At 36.7% G+C, this 23,899-nt stretch overlaps 1 protein-coding gene across 2 annotated transcripts in view; it reads right to left on the minus strand.

Moving 5' to 3' along the window:
- GOLM2 (golgi membrane protein 2) overlaps positions 1-23,899 on the minus strand; it is a 104,212-nt gene that overhangs the window by 40,135 nt on the left and 40,178 nt on the right. For both annotated transcript variants that reach the window (XM_054565478.1, XM_054565477.1), the window contains exons 3-6: positions 21,270-21,372; positions 18,658-18,748; positions 14,886-15,030; positions 14,494-14,574 (exon numbers count right to left, since the gene is read on the minus strand). In XM_054565478.1, the coding sequence (XP_054421453.1) occupies positions 14,494-14,574; positions 14,886-15,030; positions 18,658-18,748; positions 21,270-21,372 (420 nt within the window). The remainder of the gene's footprint in view (positions 1-14,493; positions 14,575-14,885; positions 15,031-18,657; positions 18,749-21,269; positions 21,373-23,899) is intronic.

The raw sequence follows: 23,899 nt of genomic DNA on the forward strand, positions 1-23,899 counted from the left end.
TTAAATTTATTTGTATAGCTCTGGTTAATAATATTTATAAACTTTAGGTGTACAACTTTATAATACATCTATACACTCTATTGTGTGCTCACCACCAAAATCTAGCATCCTTTTGTCACCATGTATGTGATTCCCTTTACCCTCTTCATCCTACCCCCACCTCCCTTCCCTCTGGTAACCATGATTCTGTTGTTTGTGTCTATGAGTTTGTTTGTATATTTATTTTGTTTGTTCATTTGCTGCTTTTTACTTTATATCCCAGTGAGTGAAATCATATGGTTCTTTTCTTTTTCCATTTTATTTAGCCTAATACTCTCAAGACCCACCCATGTTGTCACAAATGGCAATATTTCATCTTTGTTAAGGCAGAATAATATACCATTGTATATATGATGGGGGACCCAAAAAAACCCCAAAATTATCATCTGGAGGGCAGGCCCCTTGTACAGGCTTCTCCTGCCAGGTAAGTATTCTAGAAACCCATCTGTATCAGTGTACCAGCTGGCATTGTTGTAAGAGGCTGTGTTCAGCTTCAGTTAATTTTTTTTGAAGACACTTACAATGCATCTGCCCACACCGCAAGGAGTGTTCAGCAGTTCTGGACCAAAAAATTGGCATGACCCCTGTGCCCCACCCTCCCTATTCACCCAATCTCGCCCTGAACGACTTCTTTTTGTTTCCCCGAATGAAAAAAGTTCTCAAAGGAAAACATTTTGCCAATGTGGAAGACATGAAAGAAAAAATGACAAAAGCACTAAAAGGCATCAAAATCAATGAGTTCGAAAACTGTTTTGAGCAGTGGAAAAAAATATCTTGATAGGTTGTATTGCATCAAATAAAGAGTATTTTGAATGTGACTTAATTTTAAACATGGAAGAATACACAATTTTTTTCTTTCAAAAAATTTTATTGTGAAGATTTTCAAACTTATACAAAGGTAGACAGAATAGTATCATAAATTCCCATGTACTCATTTTCTAGCCCCCAGCAATTATTTATTTATAGCTATTTTTTTCATTTATATTTTCACCCACTTACCCCACTGTTATTTTGAATAGAATCCCAAATATCAAACTACTTTTAAAATTGTTTTATTTTTTTCCCATTTTTTTCTCCCCTTTATTTCCCTCCACCCTGCATAGCTCCTTCCCCCAGCATTCCCCCTCACCCTTCAGTTCATGTCCATCGGTTGTACATAAAAGTTCTTTGGCTTTTCTATTTCCCATACTATTCTTAACCTCCTCCTCTCCATTTTGTGCCTACCAATTATGCTTCTTATTCCTTGTACCTTTTCCCCTATTCTACCCGTCCCCTCCCCTTTGATCTCAGTTTCTGTGATTCTGTTCCTGTTCTGGTTGTTTGCTTAGTTTATTTTTGTTTTTGTTTTAGGTTCAGTTGTTGATAGTTGTTTCTTGTCATTTTACTGTTCATAGTTTTGATCTTCTTCTTTTTCTTAGAAAAGTCCCTTTAACATTTCATATAAGGCTTGGTGATCACCAACTCCTTTAACTTCACTTTATCTGGGAAGCACTTTATCTGCCCTTCCATTCTAAATAACTTTGCCGGATACAGTAATCTTGGATGGAGATCCTTGTCTTTCATAACTTGGAATACTTCTTGCCAGCTTCTTCTTGCCTGCAAGGTTTCCTTTGAGAAATCAGCTGGTACTCTCACAGGAACTCCTTTGCAGGTAACTGTCTCCTCTTGCTGCTTTTAAGATTCTCTCCTTATCTTTAATCTTGGGTAATGTAATTATGATGAGCCTTGGTGTGTGCTTCCTTGGGTCCAACTTCTTTGGGACTCTCTTAACCTCCTGGATCTCCTGGAAGTCTATTTCCTTCACCAGATTGGGGAAGTTCTCCTTCATTATTTCTTCAAATTCAATTTGTTTTCAATTTTCTTTTCAATTTCTTGCTCCTCTTCTCCTTCTGGCACTCCTAGGATTTGGATGTTGGAATGTTTAAAGTTGTCCCAGAGGTTCCTAAGCCTCTCCTAATTTTTTTGAATTCTTGTTTCTTCATTCTGTTCTGGTTGAATGTTTACCTCTTCCTTCTGCTCCCAATCATTGATTTGAGTTCCAGTTTCCTTCCCTTTACTGTTAGCTCCCTGTATATATTTTTTTATTTCACTTTGCATAGCCTTCACTTTTTCCTCCATTTTGTGACCATCTTCAACCATTTATGTGAGCATCCCGATGACCAGTATTTTGAACTGTGCATCTGACAGGTTGTCTATCTGTTCATTGTGTAGTTCTATTTTTGGAGCTTTGATGTGTTCCTTCATTTGCACCATATTTCTTTGTCTCAGCATGCCTGTTACGTTGGAAGGGGAAGAACCTTAGGTATTCATGAGGGCAGGGCAACCCAGGCCACTGTGTTGTGATGGTGCATGTGGTCAGAGAGGGAACAATGCCTCTAGCTTGGCTCTTCCCTTCTCCCCGCTTCAGTTACTTCCCCCACTACCCATAAGCAAATTGGGCCCTTCGAATGCTGAGTCCTTGGTGGGTGGGTTTGTGTACATTCTAAGACCTCATGGACCCCTCCAACGAACTTTCCTGTGAGGCTGGGAGTTTCTCCCACTACCGCAACCCACACAGATTCTTACCTCCAGATGTTTTGAGGCTTTCCCTCCCCTACACTGGAACCCTGGATTGTGAAGCTGTCTAGCTCCACTGCAGTTCCTCCAGTTTATCCACACGCAAATGTGGGACCGCCTGATCTGCCAGCTGCCACCTCACCCATCTGATTCTTCAGCTGTCACCTTGCCATGAGTCCTCTCCACCCCTGGTGGTGGCCAGTCTGGATGAATGTTTTCTTTTTAACTCCCTGGTTGCTGGGCTGCCATACACTTCGACTTTCTGGCAGTTCAGGTTATTTTTTGTTTTTAAAGTTGTTGTCCTTCTTTTGCTTGTGCGAGGAGGCAAAGTGTAACTACCTACGCCTCCATCCTGACTGCAAGTCTGAAAGGGCTAAGGCTGATAGTTCTTTACAGACTTTCTGTTTGGATAATCTGATAATAATCTAAAAGAATTTCCTTTTTAGGTTAAAATCTCCCCCACTCCATCCAGTAGCCTTGAAAATTATTTCTTTGTCATTGATTTTTGACAGTTTTAATGTAATGTGTCTTTGAGAAGGTCTTCTTGCATTGAGATAATTAGGTATTCTGCTAGCTTCCTAGATTCAAAGGTCCAGCTCTCATCAATTCTTTATTTGAATAGGCTCTGTGTTCCATTGTCCCTCTCTTCTCCTTCTGGTATACCCATTATTCTTATGTTACTTTTTATAATGGAATCAGATAGTTCTAGTAGAATCTTTCTTCTTTTTTTAACTTTCAGTTTTCTCTCTTCTTCTATCTGAGTCATTTCAAGGTTTCTATCTTCAAGCTCATTAATTCTCTCTTCCATTTGATATGCTGTCTCCAATGTTCTCTAATGCATTCTTCATCTCATTTATTGAGTTCTTTGGCTCCAAGATTTCCATTTGGTTCTATTTATAGTTTCAATCTCTTTAGTAAAATACTCTTTTCTTCATTAATTTTATTTCTGAGCTCAGTGAACAACCTTTCTGACTTTTCACGGTTTTTTCATAATTGCAATTTTGAATTCTGTCATTTAAATTACAGTATTCCTTGTCTTTGAGTTTTGTTTCTGAAGACTTTTCATTTTCTTTTTGATCTACCTTGTTACCTTTGTTATTCATGGTACTTGATGGAAAGTTTCTCTGCCTGGGCATTTGAGGTAGTTAAATCTTTTCTTTTTGCTCTTAATTCAGCAGATTAAGTAGAGGTCTTTCTTTTGTTTTCCAGGAAATGGTGCTATAGCTCAGCTTTGTTCTTTCTTCCCTGAACTACTAGCACCTTGAGGATCTTGGTGGGGTGGAGTTGGTGGGTTTCAGTCATGGAAAATGCCCCATATTCTCTGAGGTGGGGCCATCCCCTCTGTGTCTGGGTCACCCTGATTTCCAGGCACCACACCTGAGGTTGACAATGGGGTCCTGGGCCTGTAAGTCCCAGGCCCTGCCCTCTGTAACTAGAGGCTGCCAGCCATGCTATACTATCCAAACCATCTCCACTGCCTCTTCTGGATTCCATGGCAAGGGGTAGCCAAGGGGTAGGTAAGGGGTAAGTGAGGGAAGGCAGGTTCCCGAGTCTGTGGCTTTGCTTTCTCACTAGTAACAGCGGCTGCTAGTCCATGGCTGCCACTCCACTGTGCTGCATCTCTGTCCCTGTCATCAGGTTTAGCTGTAATGGATTCCAGCAACTCAAGCCAGATTGTTGCTTCTGACCCTCCCTGCCCCCCACCTTCTAGGCTTCCATGTGGGGACTGCAGCCAGACTCCTCCACCACTACCATATCAGCTGGGGTTGAAGTGGGCAGCAAACTTCAGTTGTGGCCCATATCTATAACTTTCTCCCTGGCCCAGCCTCCCTTGCTCATTCAGATAAACCCACCTTCAGATGTCTCCATGCAAGAATCTTTCAGGTGTGTTTATGTGTTGAGAATGCGATCCTTTGTTGGATTACAGTTGTCCAAGTTATAACTTTAAAGGGAGAAACAAAGGGGTCTTTTCACTCCATAACGATGCAGATGTCACTCTCATAACCTGATTTCTTCTTTAAAATTTTATACATATTTTTCCATGTCATTACAGTTTCTTTCTTTTTTTAACTTTATTTTTATTATTGTCACTATTGTAGATGTCTCCATTCCCCTCCTCTGCCACCTCCACCCAGCCTCCACCCCTACGTCCCTCCAGTCATCACACTACTGTCTGTGTCTTTGGGTTACGCATACAGGCTGTTTGGCTAATCCCTTCACCTTCTTTCATCCTTTCCCCACTGCTGCCCTCCCCCTACCTTCTGACAGCTGTCAGTCTGTTCCGTGTGCCGAATGCCTCTGTTTCCATTTTGTTCATCAGTTCACTTTGTTCACTAGATTTTACGGTATTTGTCTTTCTCTGACTAGCTTATTCTACAACATTTCCAAATGATAGTGCTGAATCAAAATTTGTAATTTAATAGGTTTGGCTAGAAAGACCTGGGTAAAGAATTGCCACAGGACTTAGAAGTCTCATAAACTGTATCAGCTAAGCTAGTTGGTATACAGACTTTTACTACTTAGGAAAAAGCAATGTGTGTTCTGTAACTACTTTGATTGCTATCCTTTGACTGTTTCTTTACTTTCCTTCAAAAGTCTCCTTTTAAAAAATTCCAGCCTTATTTTTGTTGGACTAAGGGGAAAGGTGGGTTTATTTATACCTACAACAAAAGAGTTAGAGGTTTTCCCAGGGGCCAAATTAATAGTTATAGTAAGTGGTACTGACACAAATAAAAAAATCTAGAAAACTACCAGTGAACTTGGAGAAAATTAAGAGTGCTAATCTCACTCTCCAATTTTGTGTAGGGTTCTTCAGACTTTTTTTTCTGTACACATATAAGAAACTAATTTTTCTTCCACAGAAATGAGGTTATATTATACTTGCTTTATTGAAAGTTGCTTCTCTCTCTCTTAAAAATCATAGGTACATTTGTATGTTAATAAACACAGCTCAATATTATTACTATTTTTAATAACTACTACCCTTTATAAATATAGCCCTCCCTATACCATTTATAAGGTATTTAATTTGTCATTATAAACAATTTTATGATGAACATTCTTGTACCTACATGATAGAGTAAATTCTCAGGAAAGTCCTAAACATCAGGTCAATGGTTGTGTGTACTCCCTAATCAAATTAAGAGAATAATAAATGTGAGCTCAAAGACAACAGAAGTATGGGAGAGAAAATTAAACACTAAAAAGACTACACACAATAATTTATAATATTAAAGGAGTTCTAACCCTTTACCCTGGTCCTCTCCTTTGAGGATTATTGAAAGCCAGGAAAAATATACACGTCAACAGATAATAGTATGCTGCTATCAGATAATATCATTAATAACTAGGCCACTAAAGGTATATCATTGATAAAGCCATTATTAAGGCAAAATACCAAGATAAAATGATAAATTCTATTTACCATGAAGACAAAATACTGGACACAAATCCAGTAGAGCACATGGTTTTTATACTGCTATGGTCCTGGATTTTTTATTTTTTATACAGGAGAACTCTCAGTATGGAAATTCAATCATTCAACAATATTTAAGTATTTCCTCTAAGCACTGCTCTAAAAAGTGGAGATTCAGTAGTAAACAAAACAGACCAAGTTATTGCTCTATAAAGCTACATTCTTGTTGGGTAGATAACAATAATAAAAAAGTATGTGTTGAATATACTATAAATGTTACAGTAAAAAGTGTTAAGTATAAAATAAAACAGAGATGTGATAGAGAGTGGTGGAAGGTTCTATTATATATTGTTTGCTGAGAGAAGGCATTTTTGAGAAGAGACATTCGAGACATTGAAGACATTTGGATGAAGTGGGGAGGAAGAACATCAGGCAGAAACCAGCAAATACAAACAAAGACCTCGAGACAGGGGCATGCACAGCGTAGTTGAGGAACTACAAAGAAAGAAGTGAGGGGAAAGTGTTAAAGAAGAGACCATATACAGACACAACAGTAAAAACATTAGGAATAGGTGGTTAGGGGACTAAGGACTGGGACTACATCTGGTAATTACAAAGAAGGCAATAATAGTATTAATTGTAGTAGTAGGTTCCATTTTCTGAGAGTATTTAGTATGAACTATGCACTAGTCTTGTCACCCTCAATTCTATCTGAGATAGATTTTCCTTTTTATAGATGTGGAAACTGAAATTCATGATAATAGAGATGAGACATACCTCTCATTTGACTTAAAAATTGAAAGTGTGATTTCTGGAAAAACTAGCTCAAATACTTTCAAAAGCTGGTAGGTTTACGTTAATCCTTCTTCACATTTCTATTAGCTTTCAGTTGTAGCCTCTACTCTGAGAGCCAAAAAAGAACCATCCTTGCCTTATACTCTCATTTCCTTTCCAATGACAGGGTTACAACATTAAAAACATTCATACTTCCGGTTTCCTGCCTTACAGCTAGCTCTTCACTATCTAGTGCCTATGACTATGGAGAAGGAATATGGCACTAATAAGCAATAATACTCAACCCTGGCAGCACTTCAATATTACAGATACCATCCCAGACATACACTGAATATGGCAATGATGTCTTGGTACATGTATTTATTAAAAGCTCCAAAGCTGGCTCTGTTGCACAGACAAGTGAATAAAAAATAAAAAAAGCATGGTCTTTGGATTTAGACAGACCAGGCCTCAAATCATAGCTCTATAATTTATTAACTGTATGACTTTGGGTCAGTGCCTAATTTCTTGAAGCTGCAGTCTTCACTTGAAAATAGGAATAATGTCATTTAACTTACATGATTGATTTGGGAAGTTTGTGAGAATATCTGCTAATAGTCTAGCAAATATCAATATGTTGTGATATTGTGATGTAAAATAAGAAATACATATATTTGGGTTTTCCTGTCCTATTTCTGGCACAGAGCTCCTAAACCCTTGTAATTTCCTAAGTGAAAAGAGTGATTAAGGTATCTTTTGTAACGTTAATGAGGTAACTTTTCAAAAGCAACTAAGGATGGAAGCTGGCTCTCAGTAGGAGCCAACCAGGTGGTTATAGGATTGTAACTTTCAGTCCCAACCTGATTTCAGGCAGGGGAGAGGGGCTTGAGGTTGAATCAATCACCAATGGCCAACAGCTTAATCAATCATGACTATGTAATGAAGCCTCCATAAAAATCCAAAAGGATAGCTTGATGGTCTTTTTTCAGACGGCTTCTATATTAGGGAATTAGAATGCTTTCATGTGCCACTGGGTCAGGCCCCAAACTCCATGAGGATCAAAGCTCCTTTGTTCAGGACCTCACCCTATATATCTTTTCATCTGGCTATTAATTTGAATTCTTTGATATCCTTTGTAATAAACTGGTAATCTAGTGAGTAAATGAGTTTTCTTGTCTTCTGTGTGCTGTTCTTGCAAGTTAATCTATTGGAGGAGGGATGGTAGGAACCTCTGATTTATATAGCTAGTCAGTCAAATACAGGTAACAACCTGGGCTTGTGACTAGCATCTGAAGTGGAGGGGAGTCCTGTGAGACAGAGTCCTCTATTGGTGGAATCTGATTCTATCTCGGTGTAGACAGTGCCAGAATTGAGGTAAATTCTTGGACAACCTGCTGGCTTCCGAAAATTGCTTGTTCGTGTCTGGAAGCCACACACTTGAGAATCGGGGCTGAGAATCCCCTTTCAAATATATACTGAAGTATTTAGAGTTGTCAAAGTTATATATTTATCCTTAGAATGAAGGGTCCAAGACGCAGGCTGAAGGAATAAAAACATTTAAATGTAAAACCGATGGAGGAACTCAACAGTTAGAAATTTTCAGCTTTAAACGTCCGGTCAAGACGGAGGCATAGGTAGACATGCTTCACCTCATCATGCAACCATAGAAAGAATTACAACCAGATCTCAAAACAATAACACCCAGAACTGTTACAAAACAGCTGTATGGAAGTCCAGCAACCAAGGATTTAAAGAAGCCACATTCATCCAGATGGACAGGAGAGGCAGAGTCATGGAAATAGAACAGAGAGGCAGTGTGGCACGGAAAAGCGGCAGCAGTGGAATGGACAGCCCCACATTCATGTTTGTTAGAGAAAAATCAGGAAGGATACCTTAGGAGCCAGCAATCCCAGTGCTAGGCCAGAACACTCAGCCCAGGATTCCAGCACCAGGAAAATAAACCCCAATTACCACTGGCTGTAAAAACCAATGGGAGTTGGGCCAACAGGAGAAACTGCCGGATCTTCCCTGCTTAAAGGGTCTGAACAGGCTTAGAACATATGCCAACACTATAGCAGCAACAGGATAGGGCACCAATAGCATACCGGAGGTGGGTGAGGTGACTGGAAGCAGCCAAGGGACTGGCAGGCCTCCAGAAGCCAGGCAGCAGTACTGTCCCCTCTCTGAACAGCCCCCACAACACATAGAGCCCAAAGCAGTGAAGCAGGTTACCCCACCCTAGCATTACCTAGGGCTCTGACCATAAAACTTACAGGTGCCTTTTCTACATAGGCCACACAACTAAGACAGGGAGTAGAAGCAGCTCTACCTAATACACAGAAACAAACACAGGGAGGCCACCAAATTGAGGAGGCAAACAAATATGGTCCAAATAAAAGAATAGAACAAAACCTCAGAAAAAGAACTAAATGAAAAGGAGACAGCCAAGCTACCAGATGCGGAGTTCAAAACACTGGTGAATAGGATGCTCACATAACCCATTGAGCATGGCCACAAAAAAAAGGAAGAAGTGAAGGATACACTAAGTGAAAAAAAGAAAAATATACAGGGAACCAACAATGAAGGGAAGGAAGCTGGGATTCTAGATAAACAGCTGAAGGAGACAGCCACAGACAATAGATTCCTGGAAGTCTTGAACTGACTGCCTATGGTCAGACAGGGTCAACAACTGACATCATCGAAGGCAGATCCAGAAAGAAAAAAAACAGCAGTCTCTTACCACAGAAGTTCACACCACAAAGTCAGGAAGTCAAGAAAGACCAACTCAAGAAACAAAAGCAAAAAGGAAGTCTCACAAAAAAGGAGAAGACAAAGAAACACCCCCCCCCCCCCCCGCCCAATCTATGAGAAAAGAGGAATCCCCACAAAGACAACGAAATGAAATAGAGGGAAGTAAACTATCAGATACTGAGTTTCAAACAACAGTTCTAAGGAAGCTCAATGAGCTCAGTGAGCTCAGAGAGAATTACAAAAACCTACAGGGAAAATATGAGGAACTTACTGCAAACTATATCAGCATGAAAAAGAACATAGAAACTATCAATAAGAGACAAGAGGAAATGAAGAATACAATTTCTGAATTGAAGAACACAACAGAAGGAATCAAAAGCAGGCTAGATGAAGCAGAGGATCGAATCAGTAAGCTGCAGGATAATGTAGGAAAAAGCTCCCAGAAAGAGCAAGAAAATGAAAGAAGACTCAAAGAGAATGAAGAGGAGCTTAGGGAAATGTAGGACAACCTGAAATGTAATAATATCCATATAACAGGGATACCAGAAGGAGAGGAGCAAAGGATAGAGAACCTGTTTGAAAAAGTCATGATGGAAAACTTCCCTAATTGGAGGAGAGAAAAAGTCACACAAGGCCAGGAAGCACAGAGAGTCCCATTCAAGAGGAACCCAATGAGGCCCACTCCAAGATACATCATGTTTAAAATGGCAAATATCAAAGACAAACAGAGAATCCTAAAGGCAGCAACAGAGAAGCAGATAGTAACATACAAGGGAGTCCAAGTACAGCTAGCAGCTGACTTCTCAACAGAACTACTACAAGCCAGAAGGGAATGGCAAGAAATATTCCAAGTCATGAAAAGTAAAAGCAAGGGCCTGCAACCAAGACTGCTCTACCCAGCAAGGCTCACGATTAAAATGGAGGGCGAAACGAGGAGTTTCCCAGGCAAAAGAAGGCTAAAGAATACACCTCCACCAAACCAGCACTGCAAGATGTGCTAAAGGGACTGCTTTAAGCAGGTAAAGAAAAAGATTCTATGAATACCCAGTTCCTCTCACCGGTCACCAATACTTGATATTACTAATATTTTTAGTACTTAATCTGATTGTGACTGTGATGTGTTATTTTAATTGTTCCTTTATTATTTGTTGAAATTAAACCTGTTTTTGTACCTTTCTTGCTTATTTCTATTAATTTTAAAAAGCTTTAAATGGCTTTTTGGTATTCTTTATCCACTTTTTGATTAAATGTTTGTAGAATTATTGCCCTAAAAAACCCCCGAAGACTATTAACCCTTTTTTAGATGTGTTACAAATACTTTTCTATTCTATTACTTGTCCTTTAACCTTTTTTATATGTATATTACTATATAGCCTTAAATGTTTAATATGGTCATATTGTCAATATTTTACTTTATAGCTTCTGGATTTGAATATGTTATTTCAGGGTAAGAAAAATATTAGTTTGTATTTTCTCCCAAAACTCCTTAGATTTTTACATATTGATTTTTAACTCACCTGAATATTTTTTGTATAATGTGTGAAATAGGGTTCTATATTTGTTTTATTTCAAGTAATAGTGGCCCATGCATCTTATCTGCTAAATAAACCATGTTTTCCTCATTGATTTGAAATATCAATTTAATCTTATATTACATTGTTAGACAAATATATACATTTGTTTCTACAATGCTCACTTTATTTCATTGATCTACTTGATTATCTCTGTGCTGGTGTCATGTTGTTTTAATTGCTGAGACTTTATAATGGTTTTCAATTTTTTAATATTTTATAATGGATTTTGACATTTAAAAAATAAATAAGTAAAATTTGCATTTAAAAAATAAAAAGAAAGGAAGAATGAACTCCTACCTTTTGCAACAACATGGATGGAATTAGAGAATGTTATGCTAAGTGAAATAAGCCAGTTGGTGAAAGACTAATACCATATGATCTCACCTATAAGTGGAATCTATTCAACAAAATAAACTAACGAACTAAATAAACCACAGGCACAGAAACACCGAGCAGACTGAAAGTGACCAGAGGGGATGGGGAAGGAGGACAATGGTGGAAAGCATGAGAAGGGACTAAATAAAGAGCATGTATGAATGACCCATGGACATGGACAACAGAGTGAGAATTGACTGTGAGAGAGGGGGGCAGGTGGGATGAGTGGAGGAGGGCAAAGAGGGAAAAAAATGAGACAAGTATAACAATAAACATGATTTTAAAATTTAAAAAAAATTAAGAGAAAGAAGAAAAAATAAAAAATATGAATAATAAAATTGCAATAAATACGTATCTATCAACATTCACTTTAAATGCAAATGGATTAAATGTTTTCATCAAATGACATGGTGGCTAAATGGGTAACAAGTGCTGTTAACGAGAATCTCACTTCAGATCAAAAGACACACACAGACTGAAAGTAAAGGGATGGATAAAGATATTTCATGAAAATGGTAATGAAAAAAAAAAGCTGGGGTAGCAGTAATTATACCAGATAAAATAATCTTTAAAACAAAGTCTATAACACGAGATAAGGAAGGACTCAGCAATTCCACTTCTGGGTATTTATCCAAATTAACTCAAAAGAATAAATTGAAAATACATATACATCCATATGTTCAATGCAACATTATAATATAGCCAAGATATGGAAGTAACCTAAGTGTCTGTCCATCAGTAGATGAAGGATAAAGAAGTGATGCATATATACAACGGAATATGACTCAGTCATAATAATAACACAATCTTGTCACCTGCAACAACATGGATGGACTGAGAAAATATTGTTCTGAGTCAAAAGTCAGACAGAAAAAGAAAAATGCCAGATGATTTTATTTATATGTGAAATCTAAAAAACAAAATAAATGAATGAGCAGAACAGAAATAGACTCATAGATACAGAGAACATTTTCATGGGTGCCAAATGTGAGGGGTTTTGAGGGGACAGATGAAAAAGGTGAAGGGAAAGTACAAATTGGTAGTTAACAGAACAGTCAGTGGGATGTAAAGCACATCATAGGAAATATAGTCAACAATATGGTAATAACTATTTATGGTGTCAGATAGGTACTAGATTTATCAGGGTAATCACTTCATAAGTTATATAAATGCCTAAACACTGGGTGTTATACCTGAAACTAATATAATATTGTATGTCAACTGTAATTAAAAAAATAAAAAATTATTTAAAAAAATAAAAAATTACAAGTCATACTAAAGGAAAAGAAGCACAACTTGAAGAGACAGAGCAAGCATCAGTACCAAAAGAAATGTTTTATCAGACCAGGAATTTAAAATAATGATGATTAAAATGCTAAGGACTCTAATGGATAAAGTAGACAGCATACAAGAACAGAACAATGTTAAGTAGAGAGATGGAAATCCTAGAAAGAACCAAAAAGTAATGCTAGAGGTCAAAAACACTGTAACAGAAATGAAGATGCCTTTGATGGGCTTATTAGTAGACTGGGCATGGTTGAAGAAAGAAGCTCTAGGCTAGAGTAGAAAAGATATCAATAGAATTATCAGAGACCAAAAAAAGCAGAGAACAAAGACTTGGGAAAAAACAGAAGGGAGTATCTAGAATGACTACAAAAGGTATTGTTAACCTTTGACAATATATCTGAATAGAGTGTTTCTATATACTAGAAACCTGCAGTTTATCCTTGGCAAAAATTTGGGTGTACCTTTAAAAATAAATAAAGACAATGTAAAAGAGATTAATCAACCTAAAACAGTTAAGTCTAGGAATTAGAGTTAAATCTGCAGTAATTGAGAAGAATACCAAGGTCTCCACTCTCAACATTCCCTTAATTAACATCTAGATAGTGATTCTAAAACTTTAGCATAGAGAGAGATCTCTTGTAGAGCTTGTTTAAACACACATTGCTCTATCCACAGAATCTGCATTTCTATCAAGTTCCTGGGTAATGCTGATACTGCTGGTCCAAGGACCACACTTTAAGAGTCACTGGATAGCTTCATTGTCTTACAAACAAATCATGCTCATTATAACTCTGTATTTTTAAACTCATGTTATTGCTCTTGTCCTTACCTTTATTTTGGGGGACTATACTATCCCCTAAAATGGAACCCAAAAGAAGATAGACATGAGAGAATTTGAGGAGGTAACAAAATAATACAAATGAAAAAACTAATACTTCATTTGGACCTCAGTCAGCAACTTCAGTCACATACAATAAGCTGTAACCACAGAAGTAATCACTGGGATTGTTTTCACAGCCAAGAATAACTACAGATATGCTGTTAGTTTTGATTTTCTAGCATGATAAATTGGAGTCAGCAGGGAGGGATACCTACGATAGCCAAAAAACAGAAATGGCAAGAAAAAGAGAGACATGGAAAAAAACCTGAATGGGATTAGGAAAGCAGCAGTGACACAGACTTCAAATGGAAAGGTATGAGTAACGAAGGCAGTAATGAAAAAGGAAATATACAGGGAGGAGAGGTGACCATAAAAGCAAGAAAAAAATAGTGAATAAACTATTTAAGTATGGCGTAATTAACTGAAAGTATAAGCCAAGTCCTAAAAACCTATGTTAAGAGTATTATTATGTCATATTAAAGCACACCAACAACATAGCAATCTGGGAACATTTAGTCTGAAAGAAATGAACCATACAAACCTTTCAGTAAACATAAATGGCTCTAACATAGCATAAGTGTAATGAACAATAACTGAGTCAAAAAAGAAAAGGTTCAAATATGGTTGACGCTTATGAAGGCAAAAACAAATACTATATAATGCTTAGGCAAAATTTTTCATAAAAATTATATACACTAAGTCCTGGCAATTGACGGGCAGTTAATTAACTAGAAACATCAATCATACAGATATCCGTGACTTTTCTCAAGCGTTACTCAAAAAACGAAAAGGATCATGTGAAAAATAATATCGCATTAAATATTCTACTAACTTTCACTTACCAGTTGGAAGGTCTTCAACTTTTGCAAGGTCATTTTCTTCTATTCCAGGCATTCCTGCATCACCACCTGGTTTGATTTGTTCTGCCCAAGTAACAAAAGACATAATTCTTTATTTTTCCTTACATAAATTGAAATTGTTTTGAAGGAAGGTAACAATCAGTTTCTAATACAATAAGCCACATTGACTGAATATCTTTATATCTTGCTTTGGACATAGAGTTGTAACTCTAAAATAACTTACTCTTTTTTCTCTATCAAAGGATACAAATTTGAAACAACACAGACACCTAATTATAACTGAACTAAAATCAAACAATATTTGTTATGATTGAAGATATTCACCTCAAAATAAGAAAAGTCATTATGCTGTTAACACAAAACAATTATAATACCTTTCCCCTGTTGAATATGATTGCTTGAGGGGTCTTCATTCTTATCTGCAGCATTCTCAGGTACTTTTGGAACATTTTTAGATACTTCATGATTGTTTGCACCCAATTCATTTCCACCTTTTAATTCAAACTTGTGGGCCTCTTGCTGTTAAATAAAGATTTGGTTAACAGTAAGTATTTTTCAGTTCAAAACATTAAATCATTGATATAACAATTAACTAAATGTTCTGAAACAATTCATTTTCAAAAACATATACCATGGGTCCAAATTTCAAACACTTGGAGATGTGGGATATATTATTTTCTGTTCAGTTTTTATACCTGATATGAAGTCAAAGAATAACCAACATCTTTTAAAACTCTAATTACTGTAAATGGCCTAAAATGTTAGAGGTAATTCTCTTTGACTATTCTAAGGGCATGGTTCTGTAAGAAGAGAGTTTTACCGAGCACTGTAGGTTACTGAGGAGGCCTAAAGCTGGACATAATCCTGGGTGCTGTGGGCTTATGGTTAGGCCTGACTCAATTCTATTGGCGGGTCAGTTTTCTCTTTTGTATTGGCTAAGCTGCCTCAGTGGAAAATTGGGACAGACAAAGAGTCACGTAGACATGCTTCGGTTGCAGTATGGGTCTTTATACTTAATATTTAATGCATTTATGTATGATTTGTTTCTGGTAAAGCACTATGCAATGTAATCATTAAGTAATATTATTAAAAAATACTAAAAAATCTACAGGAAATCTAGAATTACATGAGTCAAATTTAAAAATTTGTCACAATAAAAAGAAAAAAGGGTGCTCTGATTGGTGTGGCTCGGGGGTGGGGGGAATCGTCCTGCAGGCCAAAAGATCCAAAAGGTTGTCAGTTTGATTCCAGACCAGGGGCACATGCCTGGGTTGTGAGCCAGGTCCTAAGTTGGGGATGTGTGAGAGGCAACCAACTGATGTTTCTCTCTCATGTGGATGTTTCTCTCCCTCTCTTTCTCCTTCCCTTCTCCTCTCTCTAAAACTAAATAAAATCTTTAAAAAATAGAAAGAAAAAAGGTGTTTTGACAATTCCAGTGTGCCTGGCAGATAAAATCAACAACAAACATTTGTGCTGTGCTTCACAGTTTACAAATTCCTTTCAAATTTATCCTCTAGCAGAGATAAACAGTGTGAGGAAAAACAAAACTGAGGCTTAAAGAAGTTACGTCGTTTGTCTAAGTATACAAAGCTAGAGAATTGTGGAGAAGGAATTCAAAGCACAGTCTTTCTCATTCCCACATTTTCTGGGAATTTGGTAAGCAAGAGCCAAATCTCAGAGCTTAATTGCTGATGAGTGAAAAGATAAACTGAAATTTTTGTACGTGTCAGTACAAAGGACAGGGTGAGAAATTCAATGAGGCACAACCTGAGCAGCTATTCTGCATCTCTGTATATTTTTGCTATAATGCTATACGCTACATCACAAGCTATTTTTATAGTATTCAACTGCTTTGTAGATGTGGAAAAAACAAACAATAATAAACAAAACTTAAAAGTCAATGAACTGATGTTCAAAAACTGTCTTCCATTTAACATAGTTAACTAGTTAACAAAGATGCCCCTTTGATGTGTTATTAGTGACTATACCTTTATGTGAATGGACAATGTTAAATATTCTTTAAAAAATAAGAGGGTTTTCTAAGTGTAATGTTGGTGATTTGGTAAAAGGGCACCTAATTGTTTTTTTAATAAACTTTTTTCTGAAATAATTTTAACTTCACAGAAAAGTAGTTAACTCTCACTCAATTTCCTTCAATGCTAACATCTTATATTAGCAGTACACACCTGCAAAACTAAAAAGCTAACATTAGTATACTATTAATCAAACTCCAGCCTTTACTGACTTCACCACTTTTTCTACTATGTCCTTTTTCTGTTCCCGGGTCCAATCTAGGATGCTGCATTGCATTTAAATCCTCCGGTCTCCTTAGTCTCCACCAGTCTACAACAATTTCTCTTCCTTTATAGCATGAAAGCAGTAAACAAATGAGTGTGACTACAATCCAAAAGATTATTTATAGGCACAAAAATGAAAGTTGTTTACAATTTTCCCATCACAAAATATTTTGATTTTTCAACCATTTTTAATATGTAATAACCACTCTTTGTCCATGGATTGTAGGAAAACAGGAAGCAGGATGGATTTAGTTGACTCCTTCTCCAGAGCTATATGCTTTCATATAGCTTACATTGTATTTGTTCCTATGAAAAAACTCAAGTTTCACAGAATCAACTTGTTACAGCAGGTGAAGAACAGGGAATAAAAGCATGGGAAGTAGAATTAGGCAGCTGGTCTAAAGTTTAAGGGCTGGTGTGTTACCCTAGAAAGGAGTTTTCTAAGCATCTCCTTCCTCTTCCTCCCTACATGGTCCAATTAGGGCAGGATAAAAGCAAAGAATTACTGAAGAGTATGTTAATTAAAATATAAAAATAGCCCATTATAGAAAAGCAGAAAGAGAGAACTACACTGGAAAAGGGGAAAAACTCTCAACTATGCTTCTTAAAGGAACAGAGAGCAAACTCACCCCTTTATTTATATGGGCTTGTAATAGCACAAATGCAATAGCAACGTCTCTTCCCCTTCTTTTTGTGTTCTACTGTGCTCCTCTAGCTATCCAGTGTGTCAACAATACCTTCTGCTTGTTCTCAATGCCTCTATACCACTAGCTTATTCAGACCTGCCATCTTCCAGCAACCTACTCCCACATCTCTTCAAGGTAGATTGCAGACAGGCAGCAGTTATTCCACTTTGTAGATTGAAAAAAAGAAATACAGAAAAAAACAATGCTCTCAATATTGTGCTATAAAACAGTAAAACAGTCAAGAATGAAAATCTGATTTTTGTAACTTCTAGTCCTTTAGAGGACATGCTACCAGAGAGCAAGATAATTATTTTTCACTGTTTAACCTCTCTTTAAATCACAAGACTTTTTACAAATAACAGCTAGTTAGATGAGATTATAAAGTGTAGAAAAATGAATGTCTCCAATGACTAATAATCTTTAGAAAAATTCCCTCCATTTCTAGCATGGCCTTTGGTAATATACAGGGTCCAGCACATATAACACCCCTTTTTTATTATAAAATATTTTATGACAAAATCATAAGCATGTAATTCTGTATCATAAGCATGTAATTCTGTAACATCACACTCAAGCACACCACATGACATTTTAGGTGAAATGTTCAAATTAAAACTATAAATTATTACACCCATATCACAACTCTACCAACCCACACTTAGGCAGGTGTTACTTCTGCCAGACCCTGTATATCAACTGAAAATGGATATATTAATTAAAAACTTGCCACTCCCAAAAATATACATCAAAATAGTGTCTACTGTTTCATTTCTATGTTTTAAAAAAGGAATTCAGAATAACAGAGATTTATAATTAAGGAGAAAGTTTCTCAATTATTTTTCTGATTCTCAAAAGCATAGAAGAAGAATTGATTTTTCAGTAAAATCTTTTCCATTTTTACAATCTGAGAACTATATTAAGAGCAAAAGTTATTTTTGAAAGTCAGATAAAAGATATTTAGCTAAAATCAGTTTTAAGAGTTAAGGTTATATTTTTGCAAATATCTAATTTACTCAGCAATAAAGTACTGCAAATCATTTTTAGAAGTAGGCAGGCTAGGATACCTAAAATACAATGTTTTATGACAAGAGCGTATTTTAATTTCTAAATTACAGGATTTATAACAAGAACATACTTTGATTTAGTATTCTTTTTTCATTTACCTTTTGTTCCTGCAAAAACTGGTCTGCTAATTTTTTTATTTTTTCTTCATGCTGTGCTCTTAATTCCTTGATTTGTTGTCCACACTGAAAACTAAATTAAAAAGTCATTTTTTAGACTATATTATCTTGGATTGGATTCTGAAAGTTGTCTAGAAGTTTAAAACCTACATTTACAAAAATGAAGCATTCAATTAGAAGAGTGGGCAAGGAAGGACAAAGAGCAGACATAAATATAGCTCATAGTCAAAATTCTTAAAATATTTGAATATGTAATAGAGGATAAAGAATACTGATAAAGCTATGTTTTTAAAAAAACAGAAATTAAAAAGATAAAAGTTTATTTTAAAAAATTTCATTTATAAAAAAGCAATCGCCAAAGCCAATTTCAATCACAGAAGAGAAAAACACTATAGAAAACTGTGAGACCAAAATATAGTAACAGATGAGAAAAAATAGAATCATGAGAGTTAGTAGGAGTGGCAGCAGATGATTCACCCAAGAGTTAGTATTTTAACACAATAATAAAAGTCTAAACCATAAGAACAGCAAGAATGGGTGTTGGCCAAGTACTTCAGTTGGTTAGAGCATCATCCTGATACACTAAGGTTGAGGATTAGATCTCTGGTCAGGGCACACACAAAGCAAGCAAGGAAATAAATTGATGTTTCTTCCTCCCTCTAAAAATGGGTAGGTTAAAATCAGTAATAAAAATAAAACATTTTAAAAAGGAAGAGCAAGAATGGAAGAAACTAATACAATAGATTAACTATCAAGAAAAATGGAAACAAAAAATTGTAAAGACTGTAAATTTCCACTGCTCAGTAGTTAAAGGATAAAAATAGATGGTTCATGCAAAAAGAAACAAATAGTTAACATATAAAAAAATTTTAGCCCTGGTTGGTGTGGCTCAGTGGACTGAGAGCCAGTCTGAGAACCAAAAGGTTGCCAGTTTGAGCCCTGATCAGGGCACATGCCTGGGTTGCAGGTCCCCAGTTGAGGGTATGCGAGAGGCACATTTTTCACAGGTGGCTGTTTTTCTTCCTCTCTTTCTCCCTCCCTCCCCTCTCTCTAAAAATAAAATAAATAAAATCTTTAAAAAAATTTTTAGCTTTCACCATTAAAATGCAAATTAAATTTCCTATATATACTTATGGTATTACCTTATTCCCATACTCACAAAAATAAGTTAAAGTTATAAAAGCCCATGTTGGTGGGGCTACAGGAAAACATTTACATTAGAAATTAATGCCATCATGTTAGAAAGCAATCTTTCATATATGTGTAATAAGCAACAAAAGCACTAAAACATTCTACCTCAGCAACTCTGTTTTTGAGAATATATACCAGCGAAATAATATAAGAGGGGAAAAATCCTTTTTGCATAAAGATTTTGGAGCTGATAGTTATAACAGTGAGAAAAGGATAACTACTCTAATGGTTCAGCAATTGGGAGAGATTAAACAAGCTTTGGTACATTAACAGGCTGAAATAATATATTACCTCTAAATATCCTAAACCCTTAATCCTACAGGAGTATGGAAAATTACTGAATACTGTTAGGTCTAAATACATATATGTAAGCAGATGCATATTGATAACCTACAAGAGTAAGAAGTCAGAAATGGGTAAATTATACTTTAAAATACAGTGAATGTTTCCAATTTATGGTGTGCAAACCTAAAAATACTTTTTACTGTAAAATCTATCAGATATAATAAAGGTTTCTAAAGAGTGATTGCTAAAGTGAAATAAGCCAGTCAGAGAAAGACGAATACCATATGATCTCCCTTACATGTGGAATCTAATAAAAGATATAAATTGATAAACAAAATAAAAACAGAGGCATGGATACATGGGACAGACTGACAACTGTTACAGGTGAGGGGGGTGGGAAGGACTGGATGAAAGAAGGTGAAGAGATTAGCAAAAAAGCATATATGCATAACTCACAGACAACAGTGCGGTGATGGCCAGAGGGAAGGGAGAACAGGGGCTGAGGAGGTAGGGCAAAGCGGGGAGGCCAAATGGGGACATCTGCAATAGTGTCAACAATAAAAATAAAGAAAGAAAAAACATTTCAAAAAGAGTGATTGCTAGAAAAGCAACTATGAGGTTCCCCAACCTCATCACCAACTAAGTGCAGCACTGTAAACAAGGGACCTAAAGTAAAGAGCAGGAGAAGCAGCTGGCACTCAGTTCTTAGCTATTCTGAGGACACCTCCCAGTGCTGTCTTCATCTTCTGGATGCCCCTCAAAAAGAATCACAGACACTTAATCTCCTTTCAGTCTTTGCCACATCTAATTCAGTAAAATCAGGCAAGATTTTCTTTCTTATAGAAGCAGACACAGCATGCCTTGTAAGAGGTATTATCATGGTGTTAAACATACCAAAATAAAAGAGTGCAGACTTCAAAGAGAAAATAGAAAGACAACAGGAAACCAATTTAAAAGATCTAAGAAAACAAAAAAAAAAAAAAGAAAAAAAGAAAAAGAAAGAAAGAAAGAAAGAGAGAGAGAGAGGGAAAACTGAAGCCAGAAAGGAAAAAACGAATTGTCTAAAAATTGGCCAGCTATTTCAGATTCATAAATATTTGTTGAATGTAGCACCTTACCTCTCATATTCTAACCTCTTTACAAGGTAAGTATTGTTCTTCCTATAGTCCTGAAGCTGGTCTTCTTGTCGAAGAAACTCCTGACGAAGCTCAGCAAGTTGCTCTAGGCACACAATGTAAGAATCAAAAGAATAGAGTTTACTCAAAGTGAGAAGTTATGGGATTTTTAAAAATTATATATATTTCTCAACTTCTTTATTCAGTTAAATTATATAATTAGTACCCAATTTAATTGCCTTTTATAACACATGCATGAGGAAATAAAATTTATTTTAAAAAAACGATAGTCTCAATAGCTTTCACATCAATCAGGAATATTAAAATATTACATATTTTCACATTATCTAGACATATAAGCTATGAAAACAGTACCCAAAACAAAACAAAACAATACCTTACCTACCTCTTTAAGCCTATCTGCTTTATAAAAGTAGGCAGGAAAATCATTTTTAAAATATGTTTGCTATGGGTACATAATTCAAGGTTTCTTTTTTATTTTAAATCACATTTGATTCCCAACTTAGGTGATAGTCACTTTAGATCTCATTTCTAGTTCTGCTACTGATGTTTGGTCCCCATATAAAAAAATTCCATTTTCAAAGCTCACAATTTCTGGACTAAGGCTGAAAGTTTTAGTTATAATGAATGATATAAAATTCTGAACTAGAAAGTAAGTTAAAAGCTGGGCCAGATGCTCTTTTGTGACCATTTATCCATTATCTGTGGCCCTACATTTTCTAGAGCTGCTCTCTCTTCATCTGACCTTACAAGTAAAAAGAAATTTAGCCAGAGAAGAGGTGTCATTTTCTTAGATGATTAAGAAATTAACTTAACAGCCTTAGCAGAACACAAAAGTAGTAGTTAAGACAATCTTAATTTTTACAAATGAGAAGAGAGGTATATTCTATATAAGCAATATCTATTAAGGCTAAAATATGTCTACCCAGAAGTACCAATATTATAGGTATAATAAAACATCTACCTTGCATGTAGGCTTATAGATGTAGTCTTATTACTTTAAAGATACTCCAAATATGCTTGCAATATAAGTTTTTAAAAAGCAGATGTAAACATATATTTACATATAATTACAAAGAAATATATAATATTAAAGATATATAAACATACATTTAATATAAAATTAAATATATGACCAGAGGGGATGGGGAAGGAGGACAACGGTGGAAAGAAGGAGAAGGGACTAACAAAGAACATGTATGAATGACCCATGGACATGGACAACAGAGTGGGAATTGACTGTGGGAGAGAAGGGTGGGCTGGAATGTGTGGAGGAGGACAAAGTGGGAAAAACTGAGACAGCTGTGACAGAATAAACATGATTTAAAAATAAAAAAAAAAGATTTATTAATTATATATTTAATATTAGTTATGTATTTAATAATATATTAAATATATTCACTTTATTTATTGATTTTATATTTAATATACTTACTAATCATATATTTAATAATATATTATTTTTTCAAGATGGCAAAGGAGTAAGTGGATGTCACACTGACCTCTTCCCAGGACCAACGTGGAATTACAACTAAATTGTGGAGAAATCACCTGGAACAAACAACTGAACAAGAGCGAGAGAGGAGCCTTGTAACCTTGGAGACAGAAGAATCAGCTTTAGAGCAATCTAACTGGTAAGGAGTGTAGTATAGAGCTGAGAAGGCAGGCAGGGCGCCCACGGGCAGCAGCACCTGAAGGATATTGAAACAGCCAGTTGGATCCCCCACCGAGAAGAGCGGGGTCTAAACCAAAAGCAGGGATCTCTAGCCCACAACACCAGAGCCCCAAAAGTACACAGAAAATAGCCAGCTGCAAAAAGCTGGGTTCTGGCAGGGTTGCTCTCTGCCAGAGACAGGCGGCTGGAGACGCAAAGAACTGTTTAAAGGACAAACGCATACATTTTATTTGCAGCCACTTACCATGGTCTCTGGTAAAGGTGGGGGCAGAGTAGGCTAGAGACCCTGAGGGGAGACTGGGGAAGAAGGCTTTGGAGAGAAAACTGAGAAAGTAGGCAGCGGGATGCCGGCACTGACTCATCCCCCATGTGGCAGCAGCCATCTTGCTCAGGCACAGACCACTCCCCCTGAAGGGCACCAGCATCAAAGAACCCAATAGCCCCGCCTCCAGGCGGGATTCCACCCCACCCTGTGCTGTCTAAGCCACCTGCTGAGTGCGGACTGGCAGCCCACAGACAGTAGATTGCTGGCTAAAGGGGGCACAGAGAGATCTGGAGACACTTGAGGAGAGACTGAGGATGGAAGCTTTGGGGAGAGAGTGGAGAGAGTAGCCAGCGGGATCCCAGTGCAGACTCCTCCCCCATAGGGCAACAGGAGAGGACCCAATAACCGCGCCCCCAGTAGGGATTCTGTCCCACCCCGAGCTGTCTAAGGCAACCTGCTGGGGGCAGAGTGACTAGATTAACAGTTGACGGAGACAGCCACAGACAGTAGATTTCTGGAAGTCTCAAGCAGACTGCCTAACGTCAGACAGGGACAACTTCTGATATCATGAGAGGCAGATCCAGAAAGTAAAAACAGCGGTCTCCTACCATAGAATTTCACACCACAGTCAGGAAATCAAGACAGATCAATATAAGAATCAGAGGCAAAAAA

This window comes from Pteronotus mesoamericanus, unplaced genomic scaffold (assembly GCF_021234165.1).
Source record: "Pteronotus mesoamericanus isolate MK-2021 breed Mesoamerican mustached bat unplaced genomic scaffold, CSHL_Meso_final contig_164, whole genome shotgun sequence".
Taxonomy (NCBI): Eukaryota; Metazoa; Chordata; class Mammalia; order Chiroptera; family Mormoopidae; genus Pteronotus; species Pteronotus mesoamericanus.